The sequence below is a fragment of the Harpia harpyja genome, chromosome 1 (assembly GCF_026419915.1).
Source record: "Harpia harpyja isolate bHarHar1 chromosome 1, bHarHar1 primary haplotype, whole genome shotgun sequence".
NCBI lineage: Eukaryota > Metazoa > Chordata > Aves > Accipitriformes > Accipitridae > Harpia > Harpia harpyja.
In genome coordinates, this window is record NC_068940.1 from 60804094 (window position 1) to 60822068 (window position 17975).

Below are 17975 nucleotides of genomic sequence, written 5' to 3' on the forward strand. Positions count from 1 at the left end.
GTGTCAGCTCTTGGATCCAAGAGGAAAAAGAAGTCTTAGCTTTATTATTACCCCCTTTAATTTTTGTCTTTTTTTTTTTTTAATGCAGCAGCCATAAATCTATCCATATGTATTTACAGGGCAAGGAGTATAGCAATAGGAGCAACACATATTTTGGAAATATCTGCAGGATTAGATATCTGCGAAGGTACCTGACATAGTGTGATATCTTACCAGCTCTGATACAATCATGACGTCCTTTCTCCCATTTCTCATCTGAACTGCCTATAGAGGACAAAATAAAAATGATTAGGTTATGACCATGAGTGGAGCCAATGGGTTAATCCCAGTTTGAAACCAGTATACTTTTGTCTGTCTGCCTCAGCTGGAAAATAATATGAGCAGTAGACCTCAAGTGAAGTTTGATGTTAGCTTTTTTCCTTTTTCTTTCTTTCTTTCTCTCTTTCTCTCTTTCTTTCTTTCTTTCGTCCCCAGTGACTGTACATAGTTTTGAAATGCTGCATGCGAAGAAAAGCAAGAGCAAAGGGGCCTGTTTATTGTTTTAAGCCAGAGAGTTCCAAGCAAGGAATTCTTTCTGTTTCTATTCCAACCAATAATTACATTTTTCCACTATAGAAAGTACTTGCTATGTGAAAGGCATTTGTGTCTCAACAGAAGTTATGAGCCTGATTCTTTAATGAGGATTACAAAGGACAGGTGAAAACTGGATCACTGGCTTTTGTTTGGTTTTATTAAACATTAATTCATACAGGCTTAGAAATGTAGTAATTTCTTGGTAATGATAGGCATGAATTACCTTAAACTACTGAGTAGGTAATTCGAGCTTGTGAAACTCTCTTGTATTCCAAACTTGATCCTTCACTACTTTACATTTTTAGTAGTTTTTTAATTGTGGAGTAGCAGTAACTGCCCCATCCTACAAGCAGGCTGCCTTTTTGTCCTCGCTTTTGTTGGTTCTCTAAAGAGGGGAAGTGACACAGTGAACAAGAAAGGCCACTTTCGAGAGACAGCTGATCATAATACAGTCTTAAATGAAGTTGCCTTGTTAGAAGTACCTTGTCATTGCTTAGCATCCTTTAAAGGAAGAAAGAATGAAAGAAAAGGTCAATTTGCAAGAGGAGAAACCAGAAAGGGATCCAAGTGCAAGTGGGGCACCCTGCCACGACCTGCTCAAGACGGGTTTTGCTTAAATACTGCAAGGGACAGAGGATTTCATCTGAATCCTTCCCGTGAAAAGAACGCACTTCCTTTTTTGGTAGAAAATGAATGAACTGACTTTGGGGCTGGTACTGATTTTCCTCCAACATTGCCTGGATCGTTCTTCTGTGGAAGGAGGCAAATCCCATCCCAAAGCCGCTCCCAGCCAGAGAGAAGTGTTAAAAGCAAGGAAGAGCCTTGGCAGAAAGTGGTTGGGGGAAGCTCTCAAGCCCTTGAGTGTTCCTCCAAAGCCTCAGATAGCAAAACGCCCAGAAAATGGCATGACAAGAGGCTTCCTTGGGAAGGTTCCAGTGCCTGCAGTCAAGGTAGCTGCTGGTCTCCTTCTTGCAGCCTTTCAGCTCAGGCGATTCCTCCCCGATGGGTTCTAGGAAGCGTTAGAGGCTCATGAGAATGGGAGGGTAAGGGCAGCTTGAGCTTTCTGGCCTTGGGAAAACATTTGGTTTGGGTTGTGTTCGGGAGTTAGAGAGGCCTTCAGGAGCCTGAGGTTGTCCTGACTGGATCGGCAGACCCCTGTGCTGGGAAAAGAGGCACAAGTGCCAAGCCTCAGCTAACGCGTCTTCCCTGGGGCACAGAGGTAGCTGCAGGGGCCAGAGCCCCAGCATGAGTTCCCAGACCGATGGTGTCAGCAATGAAGTCACTTCTCAGAGGCTAATTGCTGCTGCAGGGAGGAGGAGTGGTCTCAGAAATGCAAACTTGTCATTAAGAGCCAGATTCCAAAAAATACATATTTGCTCTGCTGAGAACTATTTTCCTCTGACTGCTTTTGTACCACTGTCTGTGGAAAGGATATAAAAGGAAGAATAAGGTTCTCATCTCTCTTCCAAACTTTTATGAGACATAATAAAGACATCACAGGGAAAGTCTGGTGTCTCCAGCTGTTACTGGCCTGGACAACTCTGCTGGGGACACTGGTCATCCACCACTGTAAAATAGGCTACCATCTTGTACTTGGGGGGCACTCTATCAGTTTATCCTAAATAACAAGGTCTACGCAACTTAGTCATATGGCCTACTGTGCCCAAATTTAAAGGGCATTCCTTATGTTATTAATAACACCCAGGTCATGCCCGAGAGTGCTCCAGTGGATGAGCATTGTTGTGTGGGCAGGTGGAAGTCTGACCTTGAAGCTGCTCCTGCTCTGCTGGCAGAGTGTGTGTAGCCGTACATTAACACATGTGGAAAAGGGTCATACAGTCAGGCCTGACCAAACAGCGTAGTTGAAATGTGGCCAACCTCACAATAAGTGAGGGACAGCTGACCTAACAGCTCTATGGGGACGGTGGATCTTGGTGATGTTCCCTGGATTATTTCCTATACCTTGAAGAAATTAAGTTCAGCAGTTCTCAGCAATCAGGGAAAAGAAAGATTTAGCTTGTGTAGTACAGTGAAAGCTGATGTAAGTTTAGTTGGTCTATTAAAAATGAGAGTTAGTATGGCAGCAAAGGGGGTGAAACTTCTTAGCGTGGCACCAAATGCCCCTTTCTCTTTATAGCTTCACCTACCTGCCCTGCAGGTCCCTTAAAAGATGGGAGAAGCAAAAACACAATCGGTTTTGTTGACCAGTTCTGAAATTGTTTTGGGGCTTAATCACTTAGGTGAGCAATTTCTGCTGCTTCTTCAGCCTCTGAGACAGTGTGCTTTAAAAATCTGCTGCACTAGTGTTTCATCAGTTAAGATAAATGTTTATGAGAGAAAGAAGAAATAAGAATGTTGGGAACATCCAGTAAATAGAAAAGTTTTTGTCTTTTTTCTCCGTTTTTACTCAAAGATTTGCTGTGTCGGCTGGGATTGGTGAGCTCATGATCTATAAATAGGTTCCATCCAGGGAGGAGAGGGAAGAGGCAGGAGACTCTAATTAATTATATAGAAATAGTTGTTTTCACAAAATAAGCAGCAACTCCAAGATGTTTGAAGCCAGGCTCTCTGGGCTTGGGGGTGGGGTGTGCCTACAGCATTTGCTAGTGAGATCATGGAATAGGACAGGAAATCTCTCCCTAATGCCAAAGAAAACTTTCTTTTTCCCCCTAGTTCTTTTTATGAAACAACTGTTGAGGTTCCCCAACTGCCTTTCAAGCTTATTTTCTGATAATGAATCAAAGGATTGATTCAGATCAGACACCCCACTCCCCCAGATCTTCATATGCACATTTGGCTGTGTGCATGTCAGCGTGCTCAGGTATGTGGTTTTGCTTGCTCATGTAAGCGCTGGGATGATGAGGGTCTTTGCCGGTGAAACAGCAATTTGTGGAGCTGCAGAATTTATGATGTGCAACATTCATATTTGCTGATTTGGTTTGTTAGGGGAATATCTGTGTGTTGAAAAGTAAAGGAAAACTTTCAGTCCCTGTGACATCTTTAAAACAGACTTTCACAATGCACACACAAAATCTGTTTATTCCACTGTATAATTTGATTGGATATCCAATATTCTTCAATCATTGCATTCAAGAGGTTAGATAGATGCTAGTTTCATGACAATGTCTAGCTGAGCAAGTCCATATTGAGGCTGTATCTCCCTCTCTGTAATATTTTTCCTAGCAGGTAATGATTAACGATAGTTTTCATGCTATAGTTGCTATTGCTGCTGATTTATCATTGACTTGTCCTTCATGTTTTTCACATTGCCACTTGCATTCCACCTGTGTTTGGAAATTATTTACAGCAGAAGAAACCTGTGAAGCTCACGCAACAGAACTGTTATGTTAAAAGAGTAAAGCCATCTTAATTTCTTTCCATCATGAACATCTTTTCCCTCCTTATGTGTGATTCTGTCACACACTTTGCTTTGGCAAGTGGAGAAGTGCACGCAGAAGAGTATCTGAACACAAGGTGTTTGCTTGAAGTTGCCAAGTAAACTACATTTCAAAAAAATGGAATAAAACTCATGACATTTTTCCTCTGAGGGTAGAAACTCCCTTAAATGCACAAGAGAATTTTTCCTGGACCTTTGATTGCTTTTGAAGCCATGGCCACCTGTGCCAGACCACTGTAGTCCATTTTCAAATCTACTATAAGTAATAGGATTTTTTTTTTTCCCCCTCAGGTTGCGTTGCACACTTGCAGCTCACGAGAGGCCCTGTGGCCTTCCCAGGTGGCCCAGTGCCACCACTGTGTGGCACCACTGCTGCCTGGGAAGCTGGCCTTAGAGAAAGAGTGCATTCTGCCACCACGCGCAGCTTTCCCTGTGCCTTCCTCTGTCCAACCCCTGGTTTGTGCAGTGTTGGGAGCTGGGCGTTGATGGCAATGGGTGTTTGAATGCTTTATGCATTTGTAACTCCTGAAGTGGATGAGGAAAAAAAGGAAAACCAAACCCTAAACCTGCTGGCTCAGTTTGTGAGATACTGAGATTTCCAAACATGAGCGAGTTGCTGATGCCTTTGGTGTTGGCTGTGGGCTGAAGGAGTTGGGGAAGGTCTGTGCCTGGCAGGGTCTGGCCCAGAAACACAGAGGAAATATTAGCTGTCTGTTCAGCTAACAGAGAGTACTGCTGACAAAGAGGCAAAGCAGACATCAGACTGTTTGTTATACAAAGAAAACAGAGGCCCAAAGGGCTTTCAAGGATGATAATCAGAGCAACTTTTAAGAGTTTTCTGAGGTAGACCACACCCACCATTTCAGTAATTTCAGATTATTTTTACTTCAATTATTGTACAGCGCCAGGAAGAGTTTCCAGTCGGTAATACCACTGATCCTCTTTGTGTTCTTGCAGCTTTAAAATACCCAGTGAAGCCCCATTTTGGAGGAAAGCGTGGTATCTGTGGAATTTTCTATTAGAAATAGAAAAACCGAGCTGTTGTATGCACAAGAAGGGGCCTCCAAGATTAAATTACTCTGAGCTGCACTTGCTCTCAGTCATAGGGAAACTCAGCCTGAGCCAGTCTTTTTATATGAAAAAAATCCCCAAGCTTTCATGAGCTCAGGCATCCCTAATTGCTCTGTATGTGTGGGTAACTGTGACCCACATTTTTTAGTGACTTCAGTTGCTGCGGAAAGAAAGCACCTCAGTATGCTCAAGGGGTGGCTATTAAATGAGTTGACAAATCTTCATATCCTTGAAGCCTCAGTGAAGGCATTAAGAGGATTATAAGGCATGGAGAGATAAGGGTACAAGCAAAATAAAAATTATGCTCTCAAAACCCTAGGGAAACCCACAAGTTGTTGCTAGTATGACTGAAGGGCTTAGACCAAGATTATGAAGAGTGATTTGAAGAAGCCACCTCAATCATCATTAAAGAGGTGAGCCTTTATTTTAGGTTCCTGACATGGGAGGTGTTTGTGCTACCCGGCTGTGCTAGCTAAGTGTGTAGGAAGCAGATTACCAGCTGTGAACAGACATACGTTCAATGATATGTCCCAAAAGTAAGAAGCTCTTAAAATGCAGGTCAGGTCTACGTAATTGTCCTGTTGGGTGGAACAAAACATCCAGATGTTCATCTAAACTCTCATTTGGGAAAGTGTCCCTCTTCACCAAAAGTACAAATTGGAATTACTGAGACAGAAGTATGTGCTTGAAGTCAAGGTCCATGATGAGAATGAAAAACTGTACAAATTTAGCAAAACTGTATTTTTCCCAGTGCCTGATGTAAGCCTCTAACCCTGGTGCAGGTCAGAGAACCCACATTTCCAAATAACTAGAAGGGAGAGTTAGTTGTAAAGTCTATATACTGGAGAGTATATAGTAGGTAGATGCATAGTATCTAACTTTTGAGACTTAGCATAGCATGAAGTAGACAGTGCAAGTAGCCCTCCTTTGAGATATTTTCTTAGCGTTTTTGTTTTAGGACATCTTGGATGAGGATACTGTTCATGGTCCCCTTAATGTCAAGTGTAATGGTTCACGGACAGGCGTTACAGAACAAGAAAACCGGTAACAACAAGAAAAGCAATAACAAGAGTATGGGCTCTGGCAACAAGTGCAGGGTTCCTCAGTATTCACTCCTGTCGTTCTTCTTTTGTACCCTTTGGAAAATGTGCAGCAGCATAAAAAAAACCTAAAAAGTTGAATAAATTCTCAACATCTTCAAAACAGGAGTGTTCTGCCAACATATTATCAGGGCTTCCAGGACATTTTCTCCTCTGTTCTGGAGTATATGTGCTAGTAGCCAGGATTTGCAGGGGAGACTTTTTTCTGTCTAAACAGTAACAAAAACCTTTAATTTGAGTATAGCAAAGAAAAGAGAAATATAAACTGCTGGTAAATGTATTTTCTAACAAGTTGGGGTTTTTTCCTTCTAAAAAAAATAGACAGATTATCTTAGCGATTCTGCAATGAAGATATTTTCAGTGCCTTTTGTTAGTGGTTTTAATCCATTCAAAAATAACAGCTAATCAGAAGAGTATTTAAAAGGGTGAAGTCAACTCTGGCACACATAATCAACAGTATTGAGAGCAGTACTGAACTTACCCCAAGATCAGAAGTTAATATAACTTTCTGTTGACTATCTTGGTATTAATTTATTAAAAAAAATTCAGTTAGAGCCATATCCGACACATCCTTTTGCAAGTTTAGTATTGCTCTGTTGCATCTCCCTGTTGACATTTCAGATGTAGTATCTGCTAGTAGCTTGTGTGCTTAGAAAAGCAGAGCGCTAGCAGGCCATAAATGAGTGTTAGGATAGTTGAATTAACACCTTCTCTGAGAGAGCACTGGCGAGTGCAAAATTAACACAAGTGACCTATAATTTTATATTAGTTTGCTTTTGCTGATAGTCATAATTTGGTAGAAGAGTTGTCAGATAGATGAAAGCCTGGTACTGGAGATTGTTGAAGGGGAGTTAATGGGCTGGGGGAGATTACTTAAGGAGATGCTTGAGGCAAGGAGCTTGCAACCAGTCATGGGTGGAGATGAGGGGAGGGAGCAAGTTGAGGAAGTGTATTGATGACTCTGGGTTGAAGCCAGCATCAGTTCAGAAGAGTTGTTCTACCTTTGGGGAAGAAATGAATGACCCTGAGGGTGGGGAAAAATAAAAACAGAATATGATTATATGAGCTGCCAGACCAAGCTCAGGAAGGTTGGAAGGTTTTGGTTGGACATAAGTGAGGCAGAGAAGGGTTCGGGTATATCGGCTGATCATCGTCATCACATACAAGCTATGCATGACTCCCTTGGGGAAAAAAAAACATATGTGATCTGTTTTGAAAATCAGGTGAAGTCAAGGTGAAGCTGAGGAACTTTCAATGTCCTTCTTTGGGCTGTGCCATTTCACATATGGCGGCCGTTCTTGGTCATCCGCATTCAGGAAGAGGGAGCTCAATTAGGAGCAACATGTTGCATTGGTATGTCAACATGAACGCTCTTCCCAGAGGCAGAGTATCTGACCTGTGACACTGTTTTACCCAGAGCCAGGCAACCTTTCTTCCACCAGCAGTTCTCGCTTACTGTTTTCTTAAGGCATTCTCTTTTCCTTCTTAAGTCTTAGATTTGGCAGTTAACCAAGTTGAAAAGGACCCTTCAAGGTCAAAGTAAACAATATTTAAGAAATCTTCTAAAAATATTTGTTTCAGGAGGAGGGGGGACAAAGAGCAGCTGTCTTGGAGCAGGGTTCAGTTCTAATAAGGGGCCTTTTGCAGGATCATACCTGAAGTAATCTGGTCGTGTGCTCCAGCTGGCACTGGTCCCGCCCTTGTACCATGAGAAAATTGGGCCCGTCAAATGCTATTAAGGGAAGACAGGCTTTTTAAATGCCAAAATACATGCATTGAAAGACTTACATGGTATGACCTGTTCTAGTGCTGACAAGCTATTTTCTTACTGATAACCTACCTTATGTGGCCTGAAAAATGTGTGGTTCAATTGCAGTCCAGTCATGATCTCTGTGATAGGAAAAGAGCAAAATCTGGAGTAGTTCGATGTTTTATATCCCCAGATAATCAGCTAGGTGAAGCCAGCAAAAGGATACTGCCTGTGACTTATTCCAGGGTAAGATAGTGATCCCATAATCCAGCATTCCATCCATGTTAAAATGCTTTACTCACGTTGAAATGCTTTCTAGACCAAGCCGAATGCATTGTTTTAAGTATTCAGCTTGATCTAGCTTGTTTACCTTTATTAAAAAAATTAGTCTGTGAGCACCTTACTTTCTTCTGGCAGGTATCTGACTTGTTTTGGGCAGTAAGAACTTGACAGCATGTAGTGTGTGGGTTAGGGACAAGAATAAGGGGAGACAATGCTCCTAGGCACATCCCATGTTGTCAGCCTGTAGTCAGATATACCTAGAGCTCCCATGTTCAGCAGCTGCCTGCTTCTGCTGAGACAGGTACTGACCAAAGATGCCTGTGGAGGAAACAGCTGGTGTCCCCCAGTGCAGACTGCGTGGTGCACCAGGTGAATATCTGAAAGAGCAGAGAGATGGGAAGAACTAGGGAAGAACATGAGCATTGCTGAAATTTCTCCTCTCTCAAGTCTCAAAGTTAGCAAATAGCAACATTCCCAGGTTGCTGCTTCTAGGCACTATATTAATATGGTCATTACCAGCTTCCTGCACTACTTAGTTGAAACCACGCATAATATTTACATTTCAAAACACTTATGTCTGGAAGTAAGGCCATTTTGTTACATGTCTGCTTATACCCCCAATCACATACCCCAGGGATTATGTTTGACAGTATTATGCTGCAGAATTTGGGTTGAGTTGTTTCCCCATGTGCCCCTTATAATGGAGTTCAAACTTGACTGTTTCATTGCTCGTGTTATAATTATCAGGAACTTTTCTTTCTGTGATAAAGGACTTTGAGAAACAGACTGTGAGCCAGCCTGAGCTTCATGTTTCTCATACCCAGGTCTGCATTTGTTATGCAGTAATAGAACAGCTATTTGGCTAATTAGCTGGCTATTTATCTGATTGACTCTCCTAAGAATATGAAATGCTGTGAAATGTTTCAGAAAGGAAACAGTTTTCCAGATAAAGCTTCACGCTGTCTTGTTGGAAGGGAAAATTTCAACCCCTTTGGCTATGTTTTCTAAGCAGACTAGAAACTGCTATGGAAACTCATGCAATAAGCTGGGTTCTCAGCTGGGTTATATTGTCATAGAGAATCATTGCACACTAAAAGTGTTACCTAACATCAGTGAGAAGTGGCATCCAAAATTTCTGTAAGCCCTGAGTTGCGCTGTTTCTGTTCCCCATTTGTTAGATAAGACAGCACCAACCCTTAAGCCTGCTGGAATAGTGTGAAGATTGAATTTATTTAGTGCTTACAGAGTGCCCACATGTTACAGAGCTGAACACCATAGGAAACCCTATGAAGAAACAATTTTTTCTCTCTCTGAAACAGTGCGTGCTGCAAATAAATTAGCCTGAAGCCAGACAGTGAGCAGTGAAGGAAAAACAAAACGTTTACTCGTTAGCTGAGCTTCTCCATCCTAATCACAGAGCAAGGCAAGGGGTCCATGGGAAAAGTTTTCTGGGTAGCCTGTGTAATTTAGAAATGTGAGGAAGGCTGAACCAGTGTGGTGCAGGCAAACCTATTTCTGCTGTTCCCTAGCATTGAACAATTTGACTTTGCAGCATTAATGGAATCACAAAATATCTCAAGTTAGAAGGGACCTATAAGGATCGTTGAATCCAACTCCTTGCTCCTTGCAAGACTACCTAAAACTAAATCATATGACTAAGAGCATTGTCCAGATGCTCCTTGAACTCTGACAGGTTTGTGCCATGACGACTTCCCTCGGGAGCCTGTTCCAGTGACCAACCATCCTCTCAGTGAAGAACCTTTTCCTAATGTCCAATCTGAACTTCAATAATGTTGTATTAATAGTAGTCATTAAACTGGATGTATGCTAATGAAACCAGAAGGTCGTTCAAGTCAATCTTACTGCGTCCATTAAGTTGTTGCAAGCAACAACAGCAAAACCAGCCAATGCAACGTTACCTGTCATTTCCTTAACAGCCCATTATAAAACAACTGGCATCTGCCTGCCTGCTATCAGGGCTGCAAAGGCAGGCAGCTGCCAACATGCAAAATGAAGAAGTACTGCACTTCTTCCATTATCAAGATGAGAGTTCTTCCTGTTATCCTGGTTTTTGACATCTCTGAAGGGATATGGCCTTGAGGAGAGGAGGCAGCCTCTTGGGTCTGTCTGGTCACTGTCACCACCAGACAGCTATGTAAATAGAAACCCCTCTTGAATGAACAGAGGCTGCGAGTTGATGAAAGAGAGTTCATAGGTTGCCACAGTTAGACAGCAAGGGACATTTGAACAACACAGAACCAAGAATGTTCCCAGAGGAAACAGCTGTGAAATTTTTCATTTGGTTACACAGCTGCTCAGAGTTTGTGTTCACTTGATCACTCGCATAAAACTGGAGAACCTCCCAGATTGCCAAGAGGAAAAAACAAGTGAAGGCGATGCTTCACCCATGAAGCACTTGTTCTGCTGTTTTGTGTTAAATGAAGGAGAAAATCTAACACAGCATATGAGAACGACAGCTTTGTACAACTGAAGCTAGATGTTTGATTTGCTGGGCAGTGCCATCTTTTGTATTTCTGGAAATAGAAGCCTACTGAAGATTGCAAGGAAACAAATCCATAAAGAAGCTGAATGTGAAGGCAACTGCTCTGGTATTTGAGTAGTACTGGAGTAATATCACACCATCAAGCATCTCCAAGCATGCATTAATTTTCTCCTTACATTATTTTCTTTTCATATGAAACCAGTGAAATACTGTCTGAGTCAGATAAGAAAGGTAGCTTTAGGTCTATAATTTTCTATAAATGTGTGCCCTGATTTGAACCATGATTTTGAAGATAAAGGAGACCTTGTCTTTCAGAAATCACAGGGAACAGTCAAAAGATCAAGGATCTGAATGCTGTCAGACTCATAATTAGGATAATAGTAATGTCTGTAGAGCACTAATGTTGTGCTTGGGTCAGAATGTGAAAGGCAGAGGGGCATTTCCTGGAGATGCTTACAGTGAGTTCATGGTTCAGGAAGCTACTTCCACATGCGCTTGTTCCAGCTGAGAATGGTACTCATGTAAATTTTAAGTGCATACTTAAAGCAGAGCTCATATTTGAAGTGATTTGGGAAATGTACGTAAGCAGACAGAGCCTGGCCTTCGCAAACTGCTGTAGATACTGAAAACAGGTCAAATAAATCATATGTCCTGTAGCTAAGAGATTCTCAGCTACATGTTTAGAGTAGAGTTAATTTCTAGATTCAGATGTCTAAGTTTAGGCATTCATATTGTAGCTGCATAACATCAATACCATGTCTTCAGTGATGATCTAGTCAATACCAGGGCCTGGAGAGGTATTCAGCCCAGTCTAAATGAAACATCTGCATTTGGTCTGCTGAAACGTTTTCTACATCCATTGACTATGATGGGAACAGTGACACCTAGATCACATAGCAATCACTTGCTGTGTAGGCAACTAAAAGTGCATATCAGATTCAAGAGCTGAATCCCATTCCTAAAGTTTAGTGAGATGAACTTGTCCACAGTGACAGACTATAAAAATGTTCCCTGATAATCTGGAGATGAGAACGTGCTAACCTGGAGCCAGACATTTGTTTCATGGAGCAATGAAACACTCTCCATTCAACAGAAGTATTTCTGTTGTTGTAGTGGAGTCACCAGTTGAGCAGGATAGGGCTGCTCTAACCTTTTTCATTTGTATTATTGACAGTGTTCTTAATGTGTCAATGTTTAACATGAGGAGAGGCTCATCCCTCTACTTTATGCCACCATTGTATCACTAAAGAAAGTTGGGATCCATACCAAAGTGGCTCATCTTCTGGACCAGAGAAAGAGATCAGGGCAGTGAATGACACCAGGACCAGATTAACGCTTTCTCCAGCATCTGGCGTGGCATGGTTTGGTCACCGTCGCCCACCACAGTTCTCTCTTTATGATACTGGTACCTGGAAAAACTACCTTGGAGAACCTGTATTTTGGACCATTTGAAAGCTGTCTTTTAATAAACAGAGGGAGCAACTGATGGTCTGAGTTATCCAAGAACTTGGGCTGATCCCCTGACTCTAATGTGTTTAGTCATGCAGTATTTCCCTGTGGTCTGTCTCTTGGAGCAATGTTCTGATGGTTGTCTTCTTCGCGGTGCTGGTCTGACTGAGGTGGAGTAAGGAAGTACAACACTGCACTTTTCCTTATTCAATGAGTACTAGTTTTCTGGGAATAACAGTGCTATGGTGGGAAATGTTTAGTTTTCTATGATACTTCATCACAATGGTATTTCTTAGTAATCCCCTTTTTCTCCCCAAATCTATCATCTCATGGTCATCTTTATTTTCTTACAGGAGGAGCTGGGCATTGCCTGTGAGTTGCTGGAGTCAGACTTCCTCAAGTGCAGCGTGGGATTTCCTTTCATGAGGTCGAAATCTAGGGTAATGTTGTGATACTTGCATTTGAAGAGTGATGGTCCGTTCATCTCTGTCTCCAAGGAGTGGCTGGAAAGGCAACTGCTCTGTTAAATGTCTGTGATACTTTCTGTAGCTTTCTAACCCGGATATCCAAGCCTTCCACAGTTACAGAAAGTAGCTGTCCTCTTTCTCACCAGATAGGGCCAATGACAGTACCCTGTGCACTGAAATACAACGCTCTTGAAAAATGATGCAAGAGTTGCAGCTATGAAAAACTTACATATTTCCTCTGCAGAAAATTAGAAAAGGACTCTCTGTCTTATTTATGTTGCCTTATTCTGGTTTTATTTTTGTCTTCTCTCACATAAAGTGCAACTGAATTTGTACAAATTACAATGAAAATGTCTTAATGACTTTTTTGTATTATGGTCTCCTGGTAGCTTTTAAAGACGATTTTGTTCAGTAACACAAGATGAACTCTCTCGTAATTTTTAGAAATCCAGCTGGGTTCTTTCTGTCACTAAACTGAGCTGTACAAATGACCAACCCAGAAAGGTGAGAAGATGAGGAATAACTTCAGGATGACCTGAACACAATGAGTCTGAAATTTTTCAGAAAATTTCAATTTCAAAAACTAATCCTTTTCATTTGAATTCACATATCCTTTGACCTGACATGAAATTTTTTGTTTTATGTATTTTATTGACTGTAACATGCTTTTTTGAAACATTTAAAAAGATTTTAAATGGAATGGAAAAATAAATGCAGTAGCAAAATAGTATCTGTAATGTAAGAATTTCAGTGTTTTGCTTCAGAATAACATAGTTGGGTTATCTTCAGGTTTTTTTCAGCAAGCCATAGAAATTAGCATGAATTTGGAAACTGTTTCATTTGGCCAAAAACTGTTTTGGAGTTAGGTAGAAAAGTTGTTGCATGGAGAAGTTAATGTAGTGCTACAGTGGTCATCAAAGGAGATTCTCTTTTCGAAATTAGCACCTGATTTTATCCATTATGATGGGTGGCCTGAATGCTGCTTTAGCTTTTGCTGGTTGCTCCAAGTCTCTGTGCAGGTTTATGGTGTGGTCTTTATTCCTCCAAACGATCTCTTCACCAGCAAGTAACATACAGATTGGTGCTGAGGTAGTTTCAGGTAGTGATCCCATTGTACTGGAAGCCTCTTCCCCTGGCAGATGATCTCAAGAAAATCTTTGAATGGCAATTCTACTAAAGGCCTTTTCACAATGAAAAATCGGACTCTCCAGTATTTGAACAGAGACACAATTGTTAAGATTTAAAAGCTACTCTACAGTAGAGGAAGCTCTCTAACATGTATCAAAATACCCTACTTTTGTACAGCTAAGCCAGTAAAATATATGTGAAGTTTCAGAATAAATACATTTTAAAGCAATATACAGTGTCTCTAAATACCGCTTTTTCTTTGCGCAGTATGAGTTCAGTGTGATCTTTGACACAAGCCACTTGTCTGGGCAAGAAGAAACGCTTACCTTCCTTGTCACTGCCCAAAGGTAAGGGAACCTTTGTATGTCTTGACGACTTGGATATTCTTTGTCGTATGAAGTGTGCATTGCATATGCTTGACAGTGATGTGGTATTAGTTGTAGACAGGTGTATGTGTAGTAAATGAGGTTAAATTACTGGGGCTAAATGCATATATTTTGGTAATACAGAGGAACCATGTGATCCAGCTTCCTGAAAAATGAGGTAGGATGATACTTAGGCTTTCTTTGCCGGGCAATTGCAATTCTGAAGGAGCACTTTGTGTTCTCAGTCGGAAGGCCCTTGTGTTTCTGTGCCCATCCCTTTGGGCCCTGTACCAAGCTCAGCTCAGCTGCAGTTGACAGTCAGCACCAGGCAGACCCATTTGTTCCAGCATTTGAATGAAATAAGCGTGCTTGGATGCAAACCAAAAAAGATAAATGCTTTCATCAGATGGTCAGGGATCTCACTGACAGTTTCCAAAGTTGCATGTCTATTTTTGCCCCCTCTGGATCTTCAGTGAGCTATGACAGACTGCGTGAAACAGCTGAATAGGGTACTTCCCCAAGGGCACTTGGAGCAGGCATTGAAGTAGGGTGATGCCAAGGATGCGTGCACAGGGATTTTATCTCGGGCAGAGTAGAAGGTGTGACGTGTGCTCTGTGCCTCCTAAGATGATGTGCCACAAAGAAGCAGACTCCGCAGGTGATTCAGTCACAGGCAGTGTCGGGGTGTGTATGGGAACTGATGGTAGCTCAGCTGCATTAACCTGGGCCATGAACTGCTGCTCTGACATGCTGGGGGTGTGACTGGTTCCCGCTTCCACTTACTGTGTAAGTGGGCCAACTTCATACCCTCCCGTGTCAAAATCAGGATCTCCAGCCTGAATTCTCCTCCCCAATTTGATCACACCTCACCGACTGGCTGGAGATGAGAGACAAGATGCAGCAGTTGCTGCGTGACTGCTCTCATAAGGCATAGTCCTCCCCTGCAGTAACAGCTGTAGGTGGGAACAAGATCCTGCAGCACGTGGGGCTGGTATGAAAGGCTGAAAGTGAGATCTCGCATCAGAGAGGCAAGACCATGTCTTGCATGTTAGAGAAGTTCTGTTCTCTGGGAGAAGTTGATTGTGTGTTCACATGATCCCGTGATGCTTCTAGGTCAGGAAGATGCATCAGTATCTGCTAGGTGAATGCTAGCTGGTGCAAAGGTGGGTCAGCACCACTTTAAATTTGTCCAGCCAGTGTTTTCCAGATTGTACCACTCATATCCCTGCCATGGATAGCACAGGGCTTTCCTCTGTAACCTCACTCCTCAGATTTCTGTGCCCTACCAGTGAGAAGGGTTAGTCAGTGCCTTTAGATGGAGCAAAGAAATAAATAGTAGTTTGTACACATAGTACGAATGCTCAGAGGGGTTAAGAGAAAGTTTCTCATTTCAGAAGAATGGGTGGGAGGACAGTTGTGTTTTGAAGGTTTCAGCTGAACCTCCAAAGACAACCGTGCAGGTCCCAGTGCTGATTTCCCTCATTTTCTCTGTGACTTTGGGCAAATTGCTCAATTCCCTTGCTGTCAAGTAAGTGTAATAAAATCTTTCTACCACAAGAGTTGCAGGAAGCCCTGGGGTAAAGTGAGTGATAAGGAAATGCAGAGGAAATGTCTGTGCTGTGGCCAGACTGCAATGAGTGGGCACATTGTTTCCACACAAAACTGGAGCTAGTTTGGCAGAAATGGCTGGACGCAGAGAAGCTATGCCATGCTGTCATGGGAAAGTAAGTATTGCCCTTCAAGTGGCCACTTAAGCCTGTCCCTTGAAGCTGCAAACTTGGCAGTAGCATCTGTAACAAGAGACTGGTTCAGTAGTGGGAGAGATCGATTGGAGAAAGAACTAAACATTATGTTACGTTTAGTCTTTTTGTTTACAAAAAAAACCCAACAAACCTTCTTCTGTGCTTCCTGGCATGAACTATTTTTCTAGAGCTAGGTTCACTGAGCTATATTCTCCTTTTCTGACAGTACCTTTGCTCCATTTGAAACAGATAAGCACATACCCATGAACCCTGTACAGAACCTACTTGCTTATTCTGCTTGCCACCGTGGTATCTTAGTATTTGTGTTGGATGAGAAACATCTCCATTTTGGACTCTTCTTTGAGCCTATTCAGAGGAAAAGCTTTTACTAAGCGTTTTTTTCCTGGGACTGAAAGTTTGTGGGTTTTTCCATTTGGGCCATAGTTTTATTAGCAGACATGGCCAATGTGTCAGTTGCAGAAAGCTGAGCTGTATCTATGCATGTATGTAGCTAGCAGGCTCTGTTTTTGTAATCTGAGCAACTCATCATCTGCATGGTATCACTTGGGATGTTACTGCCTGCTGTTGCCTCAGTGATTACTGTCCTTAAATCAATAGGGTCCTCTCTTTTGTTTTGCCAGTTTGATTTGTGAGTAAATCCAATGAACTGCAAGGCAAAAGTGATTCCAGAGTCACTGCTGAAGAAATTGGAAATTTATGTAACATATCTTTCAGAATTAGTCTTCTGAGCTGTCACCCTCCAAGCAGACTCACCATCAGAATTAGAATAATTACAAGTTTGCGTGTTGGACATGCATTTCAGGAACCTTTCCCAGACTTCATACATAAGTGTTCATGATGAAATAAATTGACTCAAATGAGATGATTGCTCACTTTTCTTTCCTCCTTCTGCTTTTGACCAGTTGAGGAAACTGCCTTTGAAAATGTAAAGCAGAAGTGCTTTCATTTTGGCAACTAAGTAGAGGAAGAGGGGGTGCAACTGCTGAGAGGTTATGGCCAGTTCAGTAGGAGGGTCTCACCCAAAAAGCTGCTTGTAGTGGCACCAAGTTGGTGCTGTGGTACAATGCAGGTACAATGAAAGTGCAGTTTCATTTACTGGGTCAAGACCCTCTGTGGGGTGTGCGTATCCCTCCCAAACTGATGTACAGTCAGGCTGGGAGAAAATGAACCCTTGCACTGGAGTCTAAATGTCCTTCTTTCTCTCCACTACGTATGATGGCTGCTGTAGTTTCGCACTGCCGTTTGAATTCATACATTGCTCCAAGATAGGTTTTTTGGTGTGAGCCTGCTCATGTCACAGCCACAGAGGAGCAGCCACAAAACACGTGCTTTATGTGTGTGCCTTCTCCGATGTGGGTGAACAAATGTAACTCTTAATCTTTAAGAGGCTTCTTAAGGAGACCTGACATCACTCAAATAGAGAGGCTAAGAGTGCAAGGCAGAGAGATGGTAGCTGTGAAACTGTGTGATATATTGCAAAGGCTGTCAATTTACAGCATGTTTATTTTTCCTTTCGGGCACAGTGGAAACCTAGAACGCACTGAATCTCTGCATGATAATACTCTAACCCTCTCGGTACCCCTGATGCATGAAGTGGACTCATCTATCAATGGGTAAGTACCAGTCACCAAATGAAAACAACAAAAAAAATAATAATCCTAACAATAACATCTGAGTCTCTTCCAGCGAAAAACTGAATTCTTCGCTTTGTTTACATGTAGCCAGACTGTTGCTTTTTCCCTGTTTCCCAGACTCTGGAAATACAGACAGCCTCCTTTATTATCTGGGAATTTTATTTGTCATGCCTTTCATTCCAACACTGTACCTCTTTCTCACTCCTTTCTAGCTAATGCTAAGTAGTTACCATCACATTTATAGTAGGTATTTTAGTGATCATATTGGAATGCATGTGATTCTGTAGATATGATGGACCTTAAAATAAAATAAAAAGGGAAATCACATCTTGTTCCTTAGGGCATGTCTTTAAGGATATGTTTGAGAATCACCGGGCCAAAGGTCAGGGTCAAATGTTCTGGGATTTTAAGGAGCTTGGTGGAGTCTAGCTGTTTGCCTTTCTGTTTAATTTCACAATCAGAATTCGCTTCTGCTTCTGTTCATTTTCCCACT

The 17975-nt window shown here is 42.0% G+C and overlaps 1 protein-coding gene across 1 annotated transcript in view; it reads left to right on the plus strand.

Annotated features, from left to right (window-relative positions):
* ITGA9 (integrin subunit alpha 9) overlaps positions 1–17975 on the plus strand; it is a 235452-nt gene that overhangs the window by 162962 nt on the left and 54515 nt on the right. Inside the window, exons 19-21 of the mRNA XM_052796650.1 lie at positions 12479–12565; positions 13988–14067; positions 17372–17461. Of these exons, the coding sequence (XP_052652610.1) occupies positions 12479–12565; positions 13988–14067; positions 17372–17461 (257 nt within the window). The remainder of the gene's footprint in view (positions 1–12478; positions 12566–13987; positions 14068–17371; positions 17462–17975) is intronic.